The 25775-nt window shown below is 36.6% G+C and overlaps 1 protein-coding gene across 1 annotated transcript in view; it reads right to left on the bottom strand.

The window, feature by feature from the left end:
- Positions 1–5664: 5664 nt before the first annotated feature.
- DMBT1 (deleted in malignant brain tumors 1) overlaps positions 5665–25775 on the bottom strand; it is a 69153-nt gene continuing 49042 nt past the window's right edge. The window contains exons 7-14 of the mRNA XM_044660196.1: positions 22542–22579; positions 18089–18098; positions 15637–15784; positions 14194–14402; positions 12370–12542; positions 9550–9947; positions 7283–7553; positions 5665–5728 (exon numbers count right to left, since the gene is read on the bottom strand). Coding sequence (XP_044516131.1) covers positions 7289–7553; positions 9550–9947; positions 12370–12542; positions 14194–14402; positions 15637–15784; positions 18089–18098; positions 22542–22579 — 1241 coding nt within the window. The 3' untranslated portion in view covers positions 5665–5728; positions 7283–7288. The remainder of the gene's footprint in view (positions 5729–7282; positions 7554–9549; positions 9948–12369; positions 12543–14193; positions 14403–15636; positions 15785–18088; positions 18099–22541; positions 22580–25775) is intronic.

Below are 25775 nucleotides of genomic sequence, written 5' to 3'. Positions count from 1 at the left end.
AAGTATGTAATGGAATCTATTGATACTAGCTGGGCTTTTTGATAAGGAATACATCCAACAGAGATTACTGCTTTAGCAAAGACTGCATACTATTTGAGATCAATGAGAAACAGACCCATTAGGAATGATAACATCATTAGAAGACACTGGCAGTCCTACAGTGCGAAAGGTGTTACTTCTCCATGATGTACAAAGCTACTTGTATACTCTTAATGTTTCCTAGCTATCCCTTTATTTCCCATATGTGTGTTCCTATATGGATATATTGTGATCGTACATGTTCCCCATGGATACCTCTCCATGCAAGTTAACTATGTGTGTCCACTCTTACCATTTATGTGTCTATGTGGGAGTGTCTATGTGGGAGAGTGAATTCCAGGATTATAGGGAAAATGTCATATTGTTACTTTTATTCCAATACCATTTAATTACATTATTTTGCTTTTAATACTAGTGTCCTCTGACTAGCAAAAGAATCTCATTGGTGGGAGCTCAGAACTTGTGACTTCTGAGTGGACATGGACCATTCATGTACCTTGAAACTGGAAAATACTTGTGTGGGAAAATCAGATGTAAGTTGGGGATTACTGATCCAAATTGTTTGCTGGTGTGAATCTTGAGCTACATTGGCTTTTTAGAAGTACTGACTATACATTTTCTTCCAAAAAAATATGCATCAAAATTCTGGGGGTAGAGCCAAGATGGTGGAGTAATCCTCAGCAGCTCTGTGCCACCACCATAAGAATTCTCCCCAAACAATATTAAAATATCATCACAAAATTAATACAGGAGTGAAGGAACCAACAAGGAGACAAAGTGAAACAACTATAAAGGAAAAACCCCCAAAATAGGTAGAGATCATGTGGGGCACTGGGGTGAAAGGAGAGCAGACCCAACAAGAAGCTGTAGCAAGGAGAGAAGAGCAAGCCAAGAGCAAGCCACACCTCTCCACCCTACATCTGCTGTCCAAGGTTCAGGAACCTATGCCTGAGTCAGCATCCAGACCCTGAGACCCTGCCTGAGCAAAGAGAGGTAAAAGCCAACCCATAACCCCTGGAATTTCAAACCTGTGGAGAATTCCAGAATCCCAGCCTAGAGAATTCTAGTCTGGGCTTGGGAGAAGGACTTAATTCACACTTTGGGGTTGATGATAGTACTAAGTACTAAGTATTGATCTTTTTGCCTAAAGTTCTTGGTGGAACTCCAATACAGGACAATCAAGGGTGTGCCTGACTGGATCAAGTACACAGTGAGGCTAAAAACTTGAGTCTAAGCCTGAGATTAGATCAGTCTCTGACCTGATCAATATCAAAGTGAGACCAAAAGCTTATACCTAAGCCTGGGGTGAGTGTTTAAGCTATCACCATTACCAGGACCAATTGAATTATCAGGGACAGGAGTTTCTCAGAGATATGGGTCCTCAGACCAGCATGTCATACCATAAGCCTAACTATTAATTAGATAGGAAAAATGAGAAAACAACAACAAAAAGCACCTAACTATAGAATTTTTATAAAGGCAAAGCACAAGGTATGGACACAGAAGGGGACAGTGAAAACAAAAGAAACACACCCAATGTCCAAAAAATGTATGGATTGGACACAGATTCTGGAAGAACTCTAAAAAGACTTTAAAAACCAATTAAGAGAGGCAGATGAAAAGTGGGAAAGAGAAATGAAAGTGATGTAAGGAGAAATGAAAGTGATGCAAGATGAAATGGGCCAAATGAAAAAGGAGAACTAAAAACTGACAGAGGAAAATCAGGTCTTAAAAATCAGAATTAACCATCTAGAAACTAATGATTTCATGAGAAATCAAGAAACAATAAAGCAGAACCAAAGAAATGAAAAAAAGAGGAAAACATGAAATATCTTATTGAAAAATCATCTGACCTAGAAAATAGATCTAGGAGAGACAATTTGAGAATTATTGGACTACCTGAAAGCTTTGATGAAGAAAAAACCTTGGATATCATATTATAAGAAATTACCCCAAAAATGCATCTAAATGTTTAAGCTTCAAAATAAACTTGTCATAGTAAGGAGGGGACATGACATGGTGGAAGACAACTAGGCTGGGAGTTAGATCTGGGTTCTGATTTGGTTCTAGCAATAGCCTTAGGCTATGTAGGGAGTTTCAGTTTTTTCATGTGTAAAATGGGGATTGAAATGCTTATCCTGTCTTAACAGGGTTGTAGTTGGACTATCTGAAAGCATGTGTATACTACTTTACAAACTATTAAGGAGTATGTAAATGTGAGGTATGATTATTATCACAGAATAAGAAGAGGCTGGAGACAGGGAGAGAATCTATATGTTTATCCAGGTCAAAGAGCTCAAAACTCTTCTGGGCAAGAAGCCTTAATATTCCCTTTATTATACACTGAAGAGATATACTATTTATATTTATCCTTTTATTTTTTTCTCAGTAAATATCACAGGCCAAATTTTTTTTTTAATTTTAAACCCTTAACTTCTGTGTATTAACTTATAGGTGGAAGAGTGGTAAGGGTAGGCAATGGGGGTCAAGTGACTTGCCCAGGGTTACACAGCTGGGAAGTGTCTGAGGCCGGATTTGAACCTAGGACCTCCCGTCTCTAGGCCTGGCTCCCAATCCACTGAGCTACCCAGCTGCCCCACACAGGCCAAATTTTTGCCTTCAAGCTATTAATTCCCATTACTAAAATTTTTAATTGTGGTCTCTTTTCTGTGGGAAATGTATTAAAAACTTTCTTGACTTTTGATCACTAACCCAGAATAATATTTTTCCCTTGGAGTATGGGTATTTCTAGTAGGAATTCTTCTAATTAACTTTAATTAACCTATCATCATATTAAGACAACACATAGACCTACAAAAACAAAGCTTTTGATGTCTCACCAAAACTTGAGTGTCTTTCTCTTTTCCCTCCTAGCCTTAAATTTCTTATTAATTCTGGGTGGGGACAGAGGAAATACTTGCCTCATGAGGAAGATTTACTTCTGTTCACTTAACGACTTAGCAGTTCTCCTTTCTTAAAAATAAATAGATCATAATTTCCAGGAAGGACATTTTTTTAAATTTTTCCCCATAGTACCTACATAGAGTGTTGTATATAGTTAGTAAATTTGATGTTTTTGTAGAGTAACTAGGGACCATTTTCAGAACTTTATCATCTGAACCTCACTTTTAGCTAGAATTAACAACAATAGATATGCTTCAGTATTAGGGATAGAAGAAATCTTAGATATAATCTAGTCCACTATTTTGAAATTTTATTTGGCCCAAGTATAATTTGAGAATTGAAATATTTCAATGGAATCTGGAAATATTTGTGTGGAAGATTTGAGAATGTTCAATACCACTGGGATTGGTGCAGGATTAGAAAAATTATGGAACAAACTTAGGGAAAGTAGGTTTATCTACACACCTCATCCCAAATGATATATGTGCATTTTTGATATAGGAATAAAATTTCATATTCAATATTTTAGTTCATTTTTCTTATGAAATTCCTATTCATAGGATGAGAAAACTGAGGGTTTCCATGTGATGCAGTTTCTGTGACACTGTCACCTCCCTGGTACAATTACTCATCACCTCAAACAATAGCTTGCTGACTGGCAGGGAGACCTCTTCCTCTAGTCTTTCCCCCACTCCAGATCTACCCTCTACTCAGCTATAAAAGTGATTGCCCCAAAGTGAATGTCTCACCATGTCACCCCCGCTTTAACTCCCATTGAATAACCTGAAGCTACTCCCTATTTCCCTCAGAATAAACTAGAAAACCTTCTGTTTGACTTTTAAGCCCTTCCCAACTTGTTTCTTTCTATCTTTCCAGTCTTCTCAGACCTTACTCTGCCTTCTCCTCCCTTGTGGAAGACAGCATGGACATCATGTAATGCGTTTGGTTTAGGGAAAATGCACCTTCTTCCCCTTCATTGTAGGTCCATTGGTCTGCAAATCAGATTTGGAGTTTTGGATCTGCAGTCAGTAGAGTCCCAAGAGCTCAAGCAAACTCAGAAGCAAGATTCTAAAATCAATATTTCTGCCAATCTAGTAGGGAAGCTTTAAGAAACCAGGGTACCAGGATGCCAGGATACAAGCCCAGATGGTTCTTTGAACTCAGATTTTGGTGGGCCTATTCTATATAGGAAATAAATAGGGCTAAAGTTGTGAGCCTAATTCCCCATCCCTTCCCAGGGACAAGTGGTATAAGAGGGGATTGTGCCCTCCAAATATTGGGAGGGTATCATGCCTCTTCATTTATTATTCCTATACTTTTGGATTAAATATTCCTTTGTAAAAGATACTCTTATGGTTAAATGGAGTTGGCATGGGAGTTATTCCTAAATTAGGGGAACACAGTGGAGGCTTGAGTCAATGACAGAGAAAGGAGATTCCTCCAATCCCCCTTAAGATTCCAGAGAACCTGGGGGGGAAGTTAACTCTAGCACATCTGCCCTTCAAGTATGGTGGACCAGGGTGTTCACTGTGAGACAGTAACATGGATCTCCTTTCTGTTCCTAACACTTGGAACATGATACCCCCAATTCAGAGCGTTATCAGTGATCATCCCCCATGCCTAGAATTTTCTCCTACTCCGAATCTCTTTCTCCTGACTTCCTTCAAATCTTAATTAAAATCCCACCTTCTCCTGCAAGCTCTCTCTCTCGATTCTTTATGTTAATATATATAATAATAATAACTTCTAGAATGATCTTTAGTACATCTCTTATTTGTACAAAATTGTTTGCAACTTGTCTCCATTAGACTGTGAACTCCTTGAGAGTGTGGAGATCAGGGACTGGGGTTTGGTATTGTTATTGTGTTTTGTTTTGGTTTTGTCTTTTTTGTATCTTTAGCACTTAGCACAGTGACATAGTAGGCACTTAGAAAATTTTAGTTGACTTTAGCAAACGCTGGCGTGGTCCACATTTTAGAGATTAGGAAACTCTCTCAGAGAGTAGTTGTGGGACTTTCCCCAGGTTATACAACAAGATAGTGGCAGAGTAGAGTGGCAGAGACTAAAACCAAGGTCTTTTGATTTATTATCCACCACACCACAGATTTCCTCCTCACCATACTAATGGGAAAGAATCTCTCTTATAACCATTGACGGTCATCACAGTGTTCAACGTGCTCTTTCAGAAAAAGACCAATACCAATATTTGCTTTAACAAAGATATTTTATTCAGTCCTTAATCTCTCAAAATAGGATCATGATTTGTATTGGGGGGGTCCACATTACTTTTCCATTTTTAATATATATTTTTTCAAATGTAGACTCAAACTTTAGGATTGCTATGTAGCAGAAACTTCTAATTGAGCTTTTCAAATCAAATTATATACAGAATTTCTTTACACTGGCAGCTGCTTAACTTTGGAAAAAAACATTTTTAAACTGCTTAATATTTCTAATAAATCTAGTCTACTGAACAACATGGAAAACTCACAACCCGTGTCCCCCCATCCCCAACTCAATTATGCCCATGTGAACTGAATCAGCTCAATTCACAAGACATATTCTTTATGATGATTTCCTGAGTGTGACTATTCTTGGACTGAATGTCTTAAGGGATTGTACCAAAGAGGGAGAAAGACACATCTTCATATCCTATGGAAAAGAGATCTTTCCATAAGAGATACTTCTTTTTCTTCAATACAAAAACAGCAAACACTACAGAAGAAAGCATCAGAGATGAGAGGTTAGAACCCTCCTGGGATTTACTTGGTCCAGCCATCTTGATCTGAGAAAATGAGAGAAAACATGATTGATTTTTGTTATTATTTGATACTGATGACCAGAGTATGTTCCAGAAGTTGAAAAAGAGCCAGAGAAGGGCTTTTGAGGATGCTTTTTATGAAGTGCATATGAGAAAGAACTAGCTGATTATATGTATATATTAAAATGTCATCCAATTAATTTTAAAAGATATTTTATGATATTTGCTTTTTGTTTGAACTCTAAGAACATTATTGACTCTTGCCTCAGTTTCCTCAATTCTAAAATAGGGTGAATAATAGCATCTGCCTCCCAGGGTTGATATAAACATCAAATGAGATCATATTTATAAAGTACTTTCCTCAAAGTACATAATAGACACTATGTAAATATTACCTATTATTACTATACACGTATATTGAACATATGTTATATATAGCATATGCATACATATTTATGCATGTCTTCATACATAATATATTCATACACACATATATATATACATATATGCCTTAATAGTTTAAATGTGTATGTGCCTTTATATAGGTTTGTGCCTATATCTCCTCTTGAGAACAGACACCGTACCATTTTTATCTTTGTATTTCTAGTGCCTAGCAAAGAGCATGGCACACAGCAGGGACTTAATAAACCTTTCTTGACTGAATGATTTAAGTTTATAAAGCTTTCTTTACAATAAAACTATGAGGTAGGTGGTACAACTTATATAGCTCCCATTTTTCAGATGAGATAGCAGACCCAGAGAGGTAACGAGATTTCTTTAACACTGGGAAAACTGAGACCTGAAATCAGCCTTCTGAACCCCAGTTCTGTGGACTTTCCTCTATATCACAAAAGTGCAACTTTCTTCTTTCTCACTCCACTCTACCAAATACACTACACTTGGACAAAAGGTTTAACATAAAGGCCCATTTTTATCTAAGGAAATTCCAAGCTTGGTACCATTCGAATCAAGCTATCTTTCCTGAGACAACCATTGCACACAGGGATGTGCTTGACTGCCACACAAGAACTGATATTAAAATTTTGTGTATGAGCAGTTACATTGGAAATTGACAAATGCTACAAAATAGGGATTTCATGTGTTTTGTTGATTGTCTAGACTTAAGAAAGTGATGGATAATTAAACTTAAAAGTGTGTTCTGAAGAGTTGTTTTTTGAACATTTACCAGCACGTCACTGATACATGATATGTAAAGTGGGATCTATGACCTAAAAAAGTTGTCATGTTATTTTTGATTATTGCCACATAACACCCCTTTGCCTAATGTATGACCTGAACTTAGTATTCTATCAGTGAATGTTTGTAGAATTCTCATTTCTATTCCCAGATTTCTACATTTAAGTTAGACATAGGATCACTTGTGTTCTAAGAAGTCTTTTGGCACAGGGTACATTTTTTATGAATGCATGATGTTTTTACACATTTAGTTTAATGAGAAAAAATTAAATCCAGTCATATTAGAATTGCCATTCTAGTCATTAACTAAATGTCTCACTGGACCAGCCTAATCAACTTAGCTGCTAGAATGATCTGACATCGATAAGTTTTTGAGTTTACCAGATTTCAATTTTTGTCTTCTTTTTTCTGAAGCTGGAATGGTCCCATAACAACATCCACTTTCTCCTGATAGGAACTTGTGTCTCTTTTGGATCTCGTTATACAACCTCTGTAGCATCGTGAAGAATAATCGTATGCCTGACACACCACCAATTTACACTTTAGGTAAACAGAAGGGAATTTTTCCAGGAAGGCAAAGGATCTGAATCCAAAACGAGCTTGTCTTGGGACTGGTGAGTAGTATGTCACATAGGTGTTATCTTTCACACACCTGAAAGCAGAGAAAATTCAACTGAGGGCTTTCACCAACAGATTCTAACATCAGAATAAAATATTGCCCTATTGTCCCTAGAACATAGTGACCCAGTTCTTATCACCCACTCAGTAGCATGTGACCCTTTTTGTGACCTCAGGGGAGAATGGATTTATTTTCAAGTTGGGATTAGACAAGGTCCATTGGTTCTCTTTGTTCAAGAAATTTCTGGTAAGTGAAAATGTCAACAGTGACTTAAGAAGCAGTATGTCAAGTAGGAAACAGAACTTAGAGGTTTACAGTTGAAAGAAGTGTTAGGGCTCTTGTTTAATTCCCTCAGTTTATAGATGAGGAATTGGAGTCCTGGAGAGGTGGAGTGATTTATGGGATTTGAACTCATGTCTCCTGATTCCAAAGACAATATTGTTCCTACAATAGCATCATTGATGCCTCTTTCCAGATTATTATAGATAGTTAAGTAGAGATATGTAGTTGCATCCATGTGTATTTTTATATGCATTTATATATTCCATAATTATATATCATATATATTATATAGACATATCTGAAAATTTGTGGATAAATTACTTGTTGAAAATCAGAATGCATTTTTCTAGAGAAACAATAATAATAATAAAAATAATTCGTCTATATAGCCTATTGAGGTGCATAAAGTGCTCTTCTCATAATATCCTCATAAGGCTATCTCCAAGTCTCAGATGAAGAAATTGAAGCTGATAATAGCCAATTGACTTGTTAATGGTCACATAGAAAGGGTTGGAGCTAGGATTTGAAAGCAAATCTCCTTTCTCCAAGTCCAAAATTCTTTTCACTAAACTTTGTTGTCTTTCATAAGTAAGAGGATGTGTGTGTGGTATGTACACTCGTAAACATAAAGCAAAGTAGAATATGACTAGCACATAAGAAAAATATTAAAAGCTATAAGAGATCAGAGGAAGGAGAGATCAAGGAAATCTTTGTGGAAAGTTGGGACTGGAGTTGGATCTTAAAAGATGGATTGAATTTCAGTAACCAAAACTGAGGAAGAGGGCATTCTAGATTTAAGGAATTGCATGAGCAGAGGCAAAGAGTCAAGGAATGACTAATAGTACCTATCTGAAGGGAATGAATACAAGATAATTCTGGAAGCTGGGCACCCTGCATTCCCCAGAGGGAAAGATTAATGAGCAACGGGATAGCCAAGGAGAAGAAGCAAAAATTTCATTCATGTTGTCAAGGGTTTTAGAAATCACATAATCCAACCTCTTCATTTGATAGGTAAAAAAAAAACTGAAGCTCAGAGAAGTTAAATTATTTGCTATGATCATATAGCTAGAACCCTGAACTCAGGATTTATGACTTCTTTGTCTAATAGTCATTCTATACCATATCAACTCTAATTTCAGGAATAAAAATCACCTCCTTTAGGTTGACCTGGACTCACACATTAATCCTAATATTCTTCATCTAGTAAGTATAAATTTTATGTTCATAAATATAACCTTGGGGCATAGGATCTCTATCATTCAAGAAAGGTTCAACTATTTCTAACTTCTACTTATTAAACAGGAAAGGGAAATAGTTAATAATGAATACTATATTAATTTTTCTATAACAAAAATAGAATATTATAATATAATAATAAAATATATTTGAAAAACAGCTTCAGCAACAAAGCTTGGATGGGAACCATGAGTTCTAGTACTGAAGTCTGTTTTCACTTGCTACATGATTTAGAAAGAAAACTTACTAAATTTCTCTGAATTTCCTCTTCTATTTATATGAAGTCTATTCAGAGAGATTGTTATGAGAATCAAATAAACTATTAGATGCTTGAAGTAGTTTTTTTTAAGCCAACTAACCAGCCTAAGGTATATATGTTATTATAAGGGCTTTGTGGTTTATCAGTTCTAGTTATCCAGAAAATCCATGCCTTGCACGTTTCAAGTAACTAAATTTGTATTCTAAAGAGAAGTTTAATGTGGGCAGAAGCAGCAGCAGAGAAAGGCCTTACCCATTCCTGATTAAGTCATAAGTCAGAGTCTTAAAATCATGTGCATTTGGTGATGCTATGCAGGTGTCCACAAACAATGCCAGGTTGGAATCGTAGTGCTGGATTTCTGCTTGAAGGTACAAATTCTGGTCTAACTGCACAATATACGGTGTACTATTCATAGGCGGGAAGAAAGAAGAGGATAGGTAAAAGGACATTTCCACGTGGAAATTGCCATATTGGATCTCTTTGATCTCAGCAGTCTCATTAGTAATAAACATAGTTTCCACCCAGGTGTTTCTGAGCATTTTGCAGCTGATACGGAAGTGTAGATTTTTATGTCTTGTGATTACCCCATTTTGTCCAATAGGTTGAGTTGATGCGAGGAAATTGCTGTAGTTGATAGTATCATTGTTTATCTATATGTGGGGAAACGATAGGAGAAGTAATTAGAAGGATATTAACACAACAAAAGTTACACCAAAAATAATAATCACTGTGTATTTGTTAACAAAAAAAAGTTTACAGTTTTTATTCATAGCAATCCTGTGAGATGGAAGCAAATGATTGTCCTCATTTTACAGATAAAGAAACCAAGACTCAGAGAGAAGTGATTTGTTCAAGGTCTCAAAGCTAGCTAGTGGAAGGGCCAAGTTTTCTGTTTCCAGGTCTTGTGTTCTTCCCACTACCCAAGCGGGTTTTATTCAAAAAACGTCATGACATGTTTATGAAACTCACTCCAAATCACAACAAAGTTGTGTGCTTCTAACAAGCTGGTCAGCTTGACTAACAAGACTTTGTCCTCACTCTTCAACCAACTTAGACTACTGTGAAATAATGTACCATTATTTGTGAGTGTATATCTCATTGTCCTGTGCTCCCTGAGGGTCAGACACCTGAACAGACAGGTAAAGGGATCTGTTTTCTCTTCTTAGTAGAATACAAAGTATTTAAGAGCAGGGATACTTTCTGGTTCTGTTCCTACTCCAAAATTCTATGAGTAATTTCAATGAATAATATTACAATACTTTAATAATTATTATTGTTATGATAATTCTTGTATTGATATGATATTATTTTATCATAGTGGCCCAAATATAAGTTAATTTTACTTTTCAAAGTAAAATTTTTAAATTTTAATACAAGACTCTTCATCATAGACAACCTCCTATCTCTTGCTCGATGAGATTAAAAGAATGGAGGGACCATTCTTCTCATAGCTCTTGGCTTTCTGAGACCTGGGCTCATTCACATAGGATCATAGATTTAGTTTTAGAAAGGATTTTAGAGATCGTCTAATCCAACTTCTTAATTTTACAGATGAGGGAACTGAGAGCTTGAGAGTTTCAATAAAGTTAAAGGTCATGCAGATAGGAAATGGCAGAGATGGGATTCTGAACCTCTGTCCTCTGGCTCCAAATCCACTGTACTGGAATTAATGTCCTATTTAAATACTTTATTCTGTAGGAGCCTGGGTTCCAAAGTAAGATACCAGATGAGCTTCAATACCTCAAATATGCATGGTATTTTTGGTTTAGAGCTGTTACAGGCAATCTAGTTCTACCATCTTTTTGTATTGCTGTTCAGTCATTTAGTCGTGTCTGATTCTTCATGACCCCATGGACCACAGCACTCCTCCACTATCTAATGTGTTAGACTCCTTCCAATCTGAGGGGCTCATCTTCTGATGTCCTATCTTTTTTATATTTTAATACTGTCCGTGTGCTTTTCATGACAAAAACACTGGAATGGCTGGCAATTTCCTTCTCCAGTAGATCCCCCTTTTGTTAGAACTCTCTACTATGACCTGTCCATCTTGGGTAACCCAACACAACCTACCTCCTAGTTTTTTTGAGCTATATAAGCCCCTCCACCATGACAAGGCAGTGATCCAAGAGGATCCATCTTTTTTACAGAAATAAAAACTGAGGCCCAGAGAAGAAGGTTTTTTTCTTGCCTTGTGTCTCAAAAATTCTCTCCTTGGAACTCCATTTTATTGCTGTACTAGATGTTTTTACCATTCTGGGCCTCAGTTTCTTTATCTGTAAAAATGAGGTGGTTGGACTAAATGACTTCTTAGATCTCATTTAGTACTTCATCTCTATACCTATTATATTACAATTCAGAACTAATGTTATTGGAATACTTCCTGAACATAGATATTTTTATTATGGGGATATGTGAAAAGGAGAGTATCTCTTGTGACAGTTAAAAATGCAGATGGAGAGAAAAATGCAGACGTATTAGAAAAAAGCCCAAGACTTGGAGTCAGAATGACTTAGTTTAAAGTCCCAATCAATCCACTAGCTCTATATGACCACTGTTTCTATTTGAACCTTCATTTCTTCATCTGTAAAATGGGAATAACAATATATACAGAACATACCTCAATAAAGATATTGTGCAAATCAAATAAGAAAAAGTATGTGAAAGTAACTTGATGAGTTCTGATGTTCCACATCAGAGTGAAATATCAAAATTCCATGTTAGCTCGCATAGCACGAGACTAAGAGGAATACTGAGTTTAAATCCTGATTCAGATATTTATGAACTATGTAACCTTGGGCAAGTCACTTCTCTCAGACTCAATTTCCTCATCTGAAAAATGGGGACAATAATAGCACTAACCTCCAAAGCCATTGTAAGGATCAAATGATAGACTATACATGAAAACTTAAACATACTTTGCCAAAGTCAATCAACAAGGAATCCACTAAATGTGCTAATGGCATGTTTGGCCAACCAGAAAAGGAGACTGAGTCTCAGAATTTTAAAAATAATGATTTTGTCTTATAAAAAGCACTTTCTAATTGTACATCAAAAAGCAAACTAAAGACTTACAGATTTTATTGTCCCACAGCCATTATATGGTATAACAAATATGAAATAGCTTGAGTTTTCCGTGGGCTGACAGGATGAATTATACAAGCCAAAATTCAAGGAATTGTAGCCCAGAGACTGGAGATACCTTTTACTGATGGTGGCTCTCATTTCTTCTGGTAAGCATACTAGAGCTGATAAGAAACGAAAGATAAAATCCCTATTATTGTCTTTGGATACATAGAAACAGACAATGGAAATTTTCTTCTCAAAGAAGTGATGAAAACAATGAGACTCTCAATATTTGTTAAAAGGATTTCATTGCATGGAAGATGAAGAACCCACAAGGCATAGGCAGCTCTTCAAAGTAACCAAAATTTATTGCTGCAAAACTGTAATGGACAAGAACCTATGTAAAAATAAAAAAAGTAATGACACTCATGGGATCTCTGAAAGAGGAAAAAGATAGAGAGGCTCAGTAATATGAACACAACCCCACACCACAACACCACCCTCTGGTGTACATCTCTAAAACTCCAATTGGGTCAGCTGTCCGAAGATATGACCCAGGGCCATGAAACTCCATAGACATGATACTCAAGACATTTTTCATGATCCAATCAATAAAATTCTCCTAATATCCTGGTGGGAGATGGGATATTAATAAACCTACTTCTGAAAGGGAATAGCTATAGAACAAAATATTTCAGCATTGAAAAGAAAAGTACAATTCCCTACCTATCCCAGAAACTCACTATTATGCTACTCTTGGATATCTACAATGGGACCTTGTTGTTTCAGGAAAGATGAACTTCTACCGAATTTGGCTCTACTGAAAATAGTACTGTGTCAAGGTTTGTAATGGGTTATTAAGGAATATAGGCAAATGTGAGCAAGAACTCAAATCAGTTTTGACATCATGGAAGACAGCCATGACCTTTACAAAAACTCCCTTTTGAGGTGGCTCAGTGGATAGAGAGCCAGTCCTGATCTAAATCTTGTCTCAGACACATCCTATTTGTGTGACCCTAAGAAAGTCATTTAACTCCCATTGCCTAGCTCTTACTGCTTTTCTGCCTTGAAACTGATACTTAGTTATCAATTCCAAGAAAGTAAGGGTTTAAAAAAAACCTTCCCTAGTCACCATTGAAAACAGAATGTTAGACCATATAAACCACAAGGATAAACCATAATGGTGATTCCTACAGGCTTTCAGTATGTGAGGATGAAGAGGGAGAGAATTTATGAACGAGCACAACATTTTTTGTTAATTACACTGAATAATAAAGCATGGAAGGAATGAGATCTGAACCAATGGAAGAAATATCCACATAATTGGGTTATTGGGAACATGGTACTAAAGAAATATTTTTTCTGTGTGTTAGAAATAGTTCCAGACTGGCAATAAAGGGACTTCGAATCTACTACTATTACCTAACTGTTTAAGATGTTTTTCTTCTCTGGTCCTTGATTTCTCCTCTTTAAGATGAGGAGCCTAGATTATGTGAGTTCTAAATGAATAAAATCCTAGGACTGAGAATTAGAACTAAAATGGTTTTGTTTTAACTCCTTCATCCCCACTTCCCATCCAATACTTCAGACATTAGGGGGGGAAAGACAAAGAAATTATATTCAGATTCCATAAAAAGTCTACCACTTGATTAATGGCATTCATTTCAGCTCCCTCACCTTCTATTACACCTTAACAAATTCATTGATTGAGAACTCAGTGACAGGACAGGGCTAGAAGTTCTTTCAAACTTACAATCAGAAAGTGGCAGAGGCAACACAAAAATCTTAACTGGCTCTCGATTAGCCAATCTCCTTGCTGGAGATGAAACTTACAAGTGCTATCATTGGATGGTGTGGAATAGTACCGAGCCCAGAATCCTTTTCTTGTGACACTCCTATCTGTGATGAATCGAATGGACATGAAGTTGGATGTAGATGTAAAGGAACCTCTTCCTCCATCACAAACTCGTGCAATTAATGGGGATGTCTGGTAAGGTCCATCATAGACCTGAATATAATCATAATTACAGCCTCCTTCCAGCCTGAAGAGACAAAGACAAAGGATGTGTTAGCACTAATCCAGCTTCGATGTGGGAGATCAGATCTCCTGCTGTCCACATATCCGATTTTTCCCTTCTCCTTAGTCTTCTTATGTTGTATCTTGTTGTCTGGGTGTCCTTACCGGACTTCTATTACTTAACCTAGCTCACCCTTCTCTAGAAATGTTCCATTCTCTAGCCTCCCTTTTTTCCCATCTCAAATTATATGCCCCTTACCATTTTGCTCTCTAATTTCTCTAAAAAACTTTCATTGATAGGTTCTAAAGATTTAAGTTGCTATCTCTCTTAAATGAAAATTTGTGTTCTGGATAATACAAAGTAATAATTTTAAATTTAGTGTTGAAACATAATTACAATTTGGTCACATAGACTAGAGAGTTGCTTTCCCTGAAATCCTCCTATATATAATAAATCTAACAATAATGAGAAAACACCCCATATTTCCTTGAACCAAATTGACTTGAAGCTAATTTTTCTGGTACCAGAGAAAAACATTCCCTCCTTAGTCCTAATGTACACATGGCTTACTGTGTCTCCAGATTACAGCCTGTCAAGTGATGCTAGAATAAACCAAGTCTGCATTGGGAGCAAATTCATTTTAGTGGCACAGAAGACAGTCTCTCCCTTCTCATTGTACACTTAGGTAAAGGAAAGGAAAGATGAAGGCAGAGGGCAAGCAATATCACTGCAGGTAGAAACAAACCAGAGCTGGCCCTGTCTCTGATCACCCCCCCCCCATGCCCATCTAAGTGGGGAGAGGGAAGATAAGACAATTCCGTAAAGAAGGAGAAACCATGATGAAATGCTAGAGGCACTATATGAGAACAGTTGTGTCCCACACTTATAGGCTAAATGTAGGAATGATGACTATATTATAACAATTACAGCTCTACCTTAAAATAACAAGGCAGGGTGGAAGGGAGTAATGGGGGGGGGGCAAATAACTTAGAATTCTTTTGATGAGAGATACTGTGCCCAAGTTGAAAGCACTTTGGAATTGCAGCAGAAAACTCAAGTTCCAATTCTGATAAGGGAGATAATACCTCCTTGTGTGTGACATAGGATTATTCTAAGTATCAAATGAGATATACACTTACAAAAGTTTCTTGTAATTAGGACATACTATATAAGTGCTTTTGGACCTGATTTTGTCCATTTTTAAAGTCAGTGTTTTGGCTGGATTGTCTTATACTTTATAAAGAAGTCCTTTACTCACTGCACATCTTCAAATACTATGGTCACAAGGTTGTTGTTTGAGACTTCAATATCCCAGACACAGTTGGCATCGTTGGGATAGTACCCAGGATAATTTGGGCTGGAAAAACTCCCTGAGGCCTGGGAAAGGAATTCTCCACAAGATTGTGCTGTAGAAACAAAACAGAAATTCAGGCATCACTTTCTTGATCTATAAAGGAGAGATTATAATCCTTGCCCTAAATGTCTTATGCAGTTATTGCAAGAACAAGTGATATTATGGATGAGAAAAATCATAATTAAATAAAATCAAATTCTCATGCCTTTTGGGACTAACTAGAGAAATCAGGCATTTTTTCATGTTATTGGCATTGTTTTTGGCATGTATCAAATCATTTAGGAAATAAAGATCATGGAAAGTAGGTGATCAACAAATCACCTTTTGTCCCCCAGAATTCCCTTTTCTAAAACTAAGAAGTCACTATTCTTAATATTATCATACACAAAGCAAAGAGGAATGTCTCTGTCACAGGAAGATTCAAATTAATCTGCTTTTCAGTATCAGACTGTGATTTGATAAGGAAAATCTCAGGCATGAAGGAGATAGATTATTTTTCTGCAACCACTGATTAAAGTGCTAGAGAAGAGATGGAATAATGGATCATAGCAAAAGCAAAATGATTTCTTTTTCTTTCTTTTTGTTTTTCTCTTTTTCTCTTTCTCTCCTCTGCCTTTCTCTTTTTCTTCAATTCTTTCATTCATTCAATTTCATAAGCATAGGGATATACAACATAGAAACCCTTTCCATTAATACAGATTAACCTCTGGTCTGTACTTTCTAATTTTAGAGAATTTGCTAGAGGCACTCATAGCTTAAATGATTTTTCAGATAACATTTTTTTAGATTTTTCAAAATAGTATTCTTCAGAGGCAGAATTTGGACCCAGTTCTTCTTGACTTCAAGGTCAGTCTTCTATCCATTATATTGCATACATGTATACACATATATAATAATTATAGCACCTACATCTCAGGACTGTGGTGGTCAAGATACATTTTTAAAACATGCACACCTTAAAGTGTTATACAAATATTAGTCATTATTATTGTTGTTACTATTAGTTTTTATGCCAACTCTGATATTATGTAATATTGCCTATCTGATAAAGATCAAATATAAAAATACTTTGTAAATCTTAAAATTAATGTAAAGTTAAATTTATTATTTTTTTATTCCATAAATATTATTCTCCCTCAATGTCATATTGTGGCAGGGAGGTGACTCTATTCTCACAGGCTAGGCCAAATGAATGCAAGGTTCTGGTAGATTTAGCTGAATTTGTCAATTATAGGCCAGGAATGAACTGTGTCTGTTATTCATTTAAAATCATTCAGCATTGTCTTTAGTCATTAGATTTATTAAAAACTCCAATATGAAGTCATTCCAGATTACCCTCAATTGCTAGTACTGCCCTGCCTCTCAAATAACTTTGTGTTGTTATTTTTTAATCTAATTCACCTCTTTATAACTTGGTTATTTCTTTTTGAAGGTTGGCATCACTTTCCTCTCTTTGACCCCACCTCATGGCCCATTCACCCTTCTCTTCTACCCTGCTACCCAGCTAAAGCACCTTCTCCTTCCACTGTCTATGCTTTTCAGCTTGGGCCCCCACTACAGGAATTGCTAATATTTTATTTGCTTTATAGGTTTGTCTCCTAAAACATCCCATGGCATCTCTCCCAATTCTCTTTTTGGTTCCAGACTATCAGATCTTAGAATTAAAAAAAATTAATTTGTGTTTCTAATGTGTTTTTTTGCTGTCCTTTCCCATTAGAATGTAAGCTGCCTACAAGTAGGGATTTTTCATTCTTTGTATCCTCAGTCTGGCACAAAGTAGTTGTTTAATAAATATTTGTTGGTTGACTGATGACTGTCTGGTATAGAGACCTCTTTACAAGCCTAATGCCATTTTGCCATAAGAAGTCTGTTTTATTTAACTTATTGAGAGGCTTCTGGAAAATTCCAAGAAATTGCTTCAGACTGCAGAGTTTTAAGTCTGACAGGCAGGGAAAACAAAACCAAATTTTATTTCTGATTTTAGATCATAATAACCAGTTACTTATTGCTTGCTGGGTTCTAGAATGAGATAAAAGTGTTATAAATTACAAAGATTCACAGCAATTCATTATGAAAAAAAGGGTTTTCTGCTCCAGGGTTGGTAGTTAGTCATTTATTTGAAAGACAGTCTCAAGTGATCTGAGGAAGAAGATAGGTCTACTCATGTCACTCAAAATCTGACATTTTGTTGAATTCAGAAAGAATGCTTGGGATGCTGTCATCCCCTTAATGTTTAAAGCCTTGTGTTGGTCCAAAAACCAAGATGCAAACCACAGTCCAAAGGAAGACTACAGGAGTTTTCCAGGTTAAGATGGTGAAAGAGTAAAAAGCAGCTGCTTGACCTCTCCTAACCCACACATATAGGACTCTTCAAAGAAGACATAAAAACAAATCGAGATGAACGAAGGGACCCCACAACAGGGCACAGCATCAAAGGTACATGGTATTGGGGCATTTCCATGCTATAAAGGGGTGGAACAGCTCTCACTAAAATGTGAGCTGAGCAACCCCCTCCCCCCACATCACCTACAGGACCAAAGCCAGCGCAAAAGAGTTAAAGCAAGTTTGGGACACCCATTAAGTCATTGGCAGCTACCTGGGGTCACCAGGGCCTGCTCCTGAGAGCAGCAAGACTTAAGACCTGAAGAGGCTAAAGAACGGTGGACTGTGAACACAGACCCTGAGCACAGGTGAGGTTGCAGCTGCAGACGTGGACCCTGAGCACAGGCACAGACCTTGAGTGGGAACCCAGTGCAGAGGGGTGTATGACTGTGGAAGCAGTGCCCTGAGACTGTTAAAGGAGCTTCGGACAGAGGAACAAGCAAGGGGACCACCAGGAGGCTTGACCCTGAGAACAACTAAACCTGAGACCTCAGGAGCCTAAAGAGTACAGACAGACGCTGGGCATGAGGATAAAGCTGAGAGAGTGCAGGGCTAACAATGGCAAGCCAGACAAAGGAACCCCAGAAGAGAAAGATCAAGAAAAAACCTTTAACACTCAACAACTTCTACACAGAAAAAATCCAGACAACAGAGCAAACAGCAGAGGAGAACAGACAAGTAACCATATCCAAACCTTCCCCCCAAAAATGAAAATGGGTCACAAGGTATTGAAGAGTTCAAATCTGAGATTATGAGAAAGATAGAATAGAACTGTCAAGAAAATAACAGTTTAAAAGGCAGAATTTCACAATTGGAAAGTGAGGCAAGTAAATCAAAGACCAGAAATGACCAGATTGAAAAGGAAAACCAGTCTCTAAAGGCTAGAATTGGGAAATTTGAAAAAGAGGCCCCCAAATCAAAAGAATTGACAAGCAAATTGGAGACCAAAATCAAATAGCTGGAAAACAAGATAGACGAAATCGAAAAGGAAAATCAAAAGATTATAGCAGAAAACCAGTCTCTAAAGACAAGAATTGGGCAAGTAGAAGCCAATGATCTCTCAAGACAGTAAGAACAAATAAAACAAAGTCAAAAGACTGATAAAATAGAAGGAAACATGAAATATCTCAATGAGAAATTGACAGATCAAGAAAACAGGTCTAGAAGAGACAATTTGAGAATCATTGGTCTTCCTGAAAAAGCAGAAATTAATAGGAATTTGGACTCCATACTAAAAGAAATTATTCAGCAAAACTGCCCTGAAGAAGAGGGCAATATAGACATTGAAAGGATCCATAGATCACCCTCTACACTAGACCCTGAAAAGACAACCCCCAGGAATATAATAGCCAAATTCAAGAGCTTCCAAGTAAAAGAAAAAAATTTTACAAGAAGCCAGAAAGAGACAATTCAGATATCAAGGAGTACCAATCAGGATCACACAGGATCTGGCAGCCTCCACACTAAAAGATTGCAAGGCTTGGAATATGATATTCAGAAAGGCAAGAGAACTGGGTCTACAACCAAGGATCAACTACCCATCAAAACTGACTATATACTTCCAGGGGAAAGTTTGGACATTCAACAAGATAGAAGATTTCCAAGTATTTGCATAGAAAAGACCAGGACTAAATGGAAAGTTTGATATCCAACCACAAAAATCAAGAGAAGCATGAAAAGGTAAATAAGAAACAGAGGGGAAAGAAAGGAAACTCTTATTTTTAAATTTGCCTCTTTAAGGGCTTCAATAAGATCTAATTATTTGTATTCCTATGTGGAGAAATGTTATGTGTAATTCTCTGTAGTGAACTCTATTCACTATTATAGTAATTAGACTTATTAATAGGGAGAGGTAGGAATACTAAATGGTCTAAGATGGTATGGGGGGTGGGAAAGAGAGGGGTAAATAGTAGAGGACACCAAGAGAAACTTGAATGAATAAGAAAAATAGAATATTCTATTACACACAAAGAGGGCATGGGAAGGGGAAGGGATGAATACTAAGAAGAAGAGGAAGAGAGCATTAAGAGGTAATATTTAAACCTTACTCTCAGTGGAATTAACCCTGAGAGGGAAGAGTAGCTATATCCATTGGGATATAAAACTCTATCCAACCCTACTGAGAAAGTCAGAAGGGATAAACTAAGGGGAGTGGGGAGGTCAAAAAAGGAAAGGGAGAAGAACAGGGGGAATAATAAGGGAGGGGGTAGAAAGAGAAGTAAATCAAGGGAGGGGACAAGCATTACTGGCTCAAAGCAAACCACTGGTTTAAAAAGGAAATAATGTAGGAAGAAGGGGTAGAATAGGAGAGAATATCAAAATGTTGGGGAATACACAACTGATAATTTTAACTCTGAATGTGAATAGGATGAACTCACCCATAAAACAGAAGCAAATAGCAGAGTGGATTAGAAACCAAAATCCTACCATATGTTGTCTACAAGAAACACATATGAGGCGGGTGGACATACACAAGTTTAAGTTAAAGGGCTTGAGCAAAATCTTTTGGGCTTCAAATGAGAAAAAGAAGGCAGGAGTGGCAATCATGATTTCTGAAAAAGCCAAAGTAAAAATAGATGGGATTAAAAAAGACAGGGAAAGTAATTACATCCTGATAAAAGGCAGTATATACAATGAGGAAATAATAGTGCTCAATATGTATGCACCAAGTGGCATAGCATCCAAATTCCTAAAGGAGAAACTGGCAGATCTTAAGAAGGAAATAGATAGTAAAACCAAAGTAAGACTACACTGAGTCTGAGTAAGAAGTGGACAGTTAGATAAGGGGAAATTGACCATATAATCTAACTACATTCTGAGAACAATTTGCCCAGAAATATAGACCATATTCTCATCCATTGGCCCCAGTTAACAGGAAAACATTTATCCTATCTGTATATATGTTATACTTGGCTTACGTGTGGTTAGAATGTGAAGTAAGCCACCACACAAAGGAAAGTGCTGTTGAAACTGTCAAATTGCCAAATGAAATTTGCAGGGGAAATGGCCCTATAAAAATTCCATGAAATTTTAAGATATCTATGGAAGCATTTTTAATTGAGAAAAGAGAGCAGAAAGGTCTGATTTTATTTGTTCATTTAACAAATATTCATATAACAAAAATGGTTCCTATCCTTTGTTACCTTGCATCATGTGCTAGCAATGGCACATAGACCACGAATGTTGATTAATTGCTAATAGTTGAAAGTTAGAAGTTTAGTTATTTCAGCTAAATTTTCAAACCTTGTTAAACTTGTTATGTATTTAAGTGTGACACTTAATGTTCTGTTTTTTCAACTGGGACTTTTATCCAAGGACAAACCTTGCTAAGTTTGGAGAGACTCATTCCTAATGGGTTGGCAATCTCCATTAACAGGCTTAGCTACTAGATTGTGGAAGGGCATTAACTGGATCATTGGAAGAAATAAACACTGATGAAATCAGGTTCCACTGATATATCAAAACATATTGTTGTTACTGGGGTTGGGGGTTAGAGAAGAGGGCGAATCCCTTCAGGGGTTGGAAGACTGAGTTATTACTTAGGAGTTCTCCGCTGGGATCTACAAACTTGTTTCTTAAAATATATTTTATTATTTATATAAATAATAAATAAGATATTTACTATTTTAATTTTAATTATTTTAATATTAATAACAATTACTATGTAAATAGTAAATAAAATATTTATAAATAATAAAATATGTTTCATGCTTGTTTTATATTTATTTATATATTTATATGTATGACTATATATAAATATATATTTTGAGAGTGCAGCTCAGTGTATTGAGAGCCAGGCCCAGAGACTGAAGGACCTAGGTTCAAATCTAGTCCAATATATTTACTTCCTAGCTATGTCAGCCTGAACAAGTCACTTAGCCCCTCATTGCCTAGCCCTCATCAATCTTCAGCCTTGGAACTAACACAGAACTGATTCCAAGATGGAAGGTGAGAGTTTTAAATATATATTGCTAACTGCATTTTGATATAATCAGTGTCCTCTATAATACAACATATTTTAGACATTTAAGAATAGTATTCTGAGAAGGGATCCATAGCCTTCACCAAATTACTTATGACACAAAAAATGGTAAAGAATATCTGGATTAGCTGATCTTTCTAGGTCTGAGAGTCTGACTCCTCAGGTGAGTTAGCTGTTCTTACTTACAACCTTTAAAGGGCATCATGCATGTCTATTTTGGCATAATAAGTAATAATGATGATAATAGCTAACATTGTTAAAATACTTACAATGTACCAGGCATTGTGCTAAGTGCTTTGGAGAAATTGTGCATTGATTATTTTCATTGGCATTGGTTTTGACAATATCACATCTCACAAGGGGGAGAAATATGTAAAGCAGAAAGCCAGCAAAAACAGTCAAATTCCCCTTCTGGAAAGTCAGGGAGACTCCACTTACATATTACTGGTGTGCTTGTAAAGTAGTCAGGAGTTGTATAAGGACCTGTGGATTTAGATTTTTAAAAGTAGGTTAGTTTTGCTGTAGAATACCCAAGAAACAACCTAGAAGCAATCAGTAAGTATGATATTCCTTAATTGTTGATACTAGAGATTTAGAAAATAATCAGGCTCGAGCTTGACCTTTTCTAATTAAATCACCCAGTGGGTAGATGGGCAGCTGCCAAAGAGTCTATGAAAACAAGACTGAGTCTCATCAAAGTGTAGAGTGAGAAAGATCCAGTAAATGCAATATAATTTTCCTTAAAAGAAAAAAAATTAAACTCAGGGATAGGGGAAGCAGAGGACCAGGATTAGAAATGGATATATTTTCAAATAATTGATTAAGGGTGACTAGAGAGCCAGACCTGGAGAAAAGAAATCTTGGGTTCAAATCTGACCTCAGATACATCATAGTTTATGAAATTCTGAGCAAGTGACAAACCCAATTACCTAGCCCTTACCACCCTTCTGCCTTAGAACTGATAGTATCAATTCTAAGACATAAGATAAGGGTTTTAAAAGAAAATAGTTGGTTAAACTGTGAAATGAATAAAAGTTGTCCACCCTGTAAACACAAGATTAAAAAAAGAAAAGAAAAAGAAAAATTGTGTTTAGATTGTTTAATAACTTAGATGTACCAGCTAGAGACTTTGGAGATTATCTAGTCTATCTCATTGTTTTACAGATTGGGTAACTAAGGTCTAGATATGTACTGATGAAACCTCAACCAGAATACTTAATGAGGTGCTAGGGAATGCACTTCAAAGGGATCTTGGCAGGGGCAGTGAGGTGGCAGAGTGGATAGAGTGCCAGGCCTGGAGTTGGAAGGACCTGGGTTCAAATCTGGCCGTAGACATTTCTTAACTGTGGGACCCTGAATGAGTCACTTAACCCCATTACCCCAGCCCTTCTCCATCTGTCTTAATGTTGTTACTAAGACAGAAAGTAAGGGCATTAAAAAAAAAATATGAATTTGAGGAGGGAATCTGGCTTAGGGAACAGAAAGCTAAGCATTGCACATGAAGGACTACAAAGCCTTGTGAAACTATTTAGAAAGGAAGGAGCTATATTTTACAATTTCTCCTTCCCCTTCCCTGGTACATTCATCAGGTACCCTAAGGAGAGATGAAAGAACATGATCAGGAGTAATTAGCTAATGAAACTCTTGTTCCAGCAGTCCACCTGATTTGGTAGTTCTTGAGTCTCCTTTATCTGGAAGAAGGAAACTGAAATTCTCTCTTAGAGCTAAATCTCTACAAATCAATTAATCCATTCATGCAAAAGTAAGGGTGAGATAAAATTGGGACTGGAGATGAGGAGGGGCAGAAAGGAAGAAATTCCATCAAGTTGGTTATCTAGCATCTGGGATAAAACAAAATCAGCTGCTGGACTGACTGAAACTTTTTCATTTTCCTGCAGCTAATTTAGCATTAACTTGTGAGTTTCTCCAAAAAACACTTCTTATGATTCCAAAAAATCATCTTCTCTTCTTTGAAGAGAAGCAAACCTTCATTAGCTGTCCTCTGCACATTTACAATAATCACTTCATCACCTCTAATTGGTCTCTGTCTGTGGTTTTCTCTCCACTCTGATCTATCTAGCATGTACCAAAGTTGGATTAATCTCATGAAAGCATAGATCTCATTTTGTCACACATTCCCAGCATTTAATCTCCTCTACCCCTCCAAAAACAAACAGACCTCCAAGGGCTCTCTAATTGTTTATCAAATAAATTCCAAAACACTTTCATTTGGCAATCTATATCTATCATGTTCTGGATCCAATTTACCTGTTTAATTTTATTTATGTTCCTAAAACCTAGGTTTCAGCAGAACCACTGACTAAAATCTCCAACTTTTCTTTTTTGAATCTATCTCTCAAAAAACAGGTAAAAAGCAATCTCTTTTATTAAGATTTCCCAGATGGACCCTGCCCCTGGGGGAAAAAAATCCGGAAGTAATTAATTCCTCTTAACTTCCATAATACTTTTCACCTTAATTGTAGGACTTTTATATTCTACTTTGCACATTAATTATTTGTGTTTATGTTTTATCTCTCCTATTAGATCATAATCTCTATGAGAGCAGGGATTATTCTGTGCTTTCTGTCTCCCCCATACCACCTACTACAAGGTTTTGTACATAATAGATTCTTAATAAATATCTGTTGAGTGAAAGAATGCATAAATGAAGCATGTGTTCCTGAGATGATTAAGAAATCATTAAATACCTGAGCAGATGACACCAGCATCTTCATTATGACCACAGTTATGAGAGAACCAGCCATTATTTTGACACTGCCAGAGATTTGATTCACTTCCTCTGCACTGCACATCATCCAGGGTGATGGGTCCAGAACCTGGACCAAAGTAGGCATTCCCTGGAGCCAAAGTAGCCATTCCACATCCCAGCTGTCGGCAGACCACCTGAGCATCCTGTAAGCCCCAGTTGTCATCACAAACTGTCCCCCACCGTCCATTATGATAAACTTCAACACGACCGGCACATTCACTGGTTGAGTTTGTCAGCCTCAAGGCTGCATCTGGAAGAGACATGGAACATGTGATGATGCTTTTGATCTGCAGATATTAGTCAAAGAGATGTTTTAATATTACATAAAACATGAACTTTCCTGTCAATTAAATGTTCTTATTCATTCTATCTCTAGAGCCAATTGAGTATTTGTAACACAAATAACATCTCAGAAGATTTTTCTCTTCTGATCCTCAGCTTCCCCACCTGTAAAATGAGGTGACTATATTTGGTGGTCTTTAAAGACTCTCCCACTTTAACATTCTATGATTCCATGCTTTATAGAGAAGCTTATAAACAGAGGACATTATTACTGGATGTCTTCTATTAATGAAAAGTCATCCCATTTCTGAGATTTTCTGCATTCTTGCTGACATGGTGGATTCTAAAAACCTCATATGACTAAAGCTCATTATAGAGACTAATAGTTCTATCACTAAATGGGATGTCAATAACCAATAAAGTCTATATGTGAAACTGATCCCATCAAGTAATGTTGCCACCTTGCCTTGGTGCTTTCACATTCTTGGAAAAATACAGAAGGACATCACAATTCTTGACATTCTTCTTCTTCATCACCATTATCTACAATTGGTAGTAAGACTTTCTCATTTAAAATTCCTTATATTAATGAAATCCCGAGTCCCAATCCAAAATCAAAACAAAACA

Source organism: Gracilinanus agilis, chromosome 2, assembly GCF_016433145.1.
Source record: "Gracilinanus agilis isolate LMUSP501 chromosome 2, AgileGrace, whole genome shotgun sequence".
NCBI classification, from domain to species: domain Eukaryota; kingdom Metazoa; phylum Chordata; class Mammalia; order Didelphimorphia; family Didelphidae; genus Gracilinanus; species Gracilinanus agilis.
The sequence above is the reverse complement of the archived record's forward strand: the minus strand, read 5'-3'. Positions and strand labels throughout refer to the sequence as shown.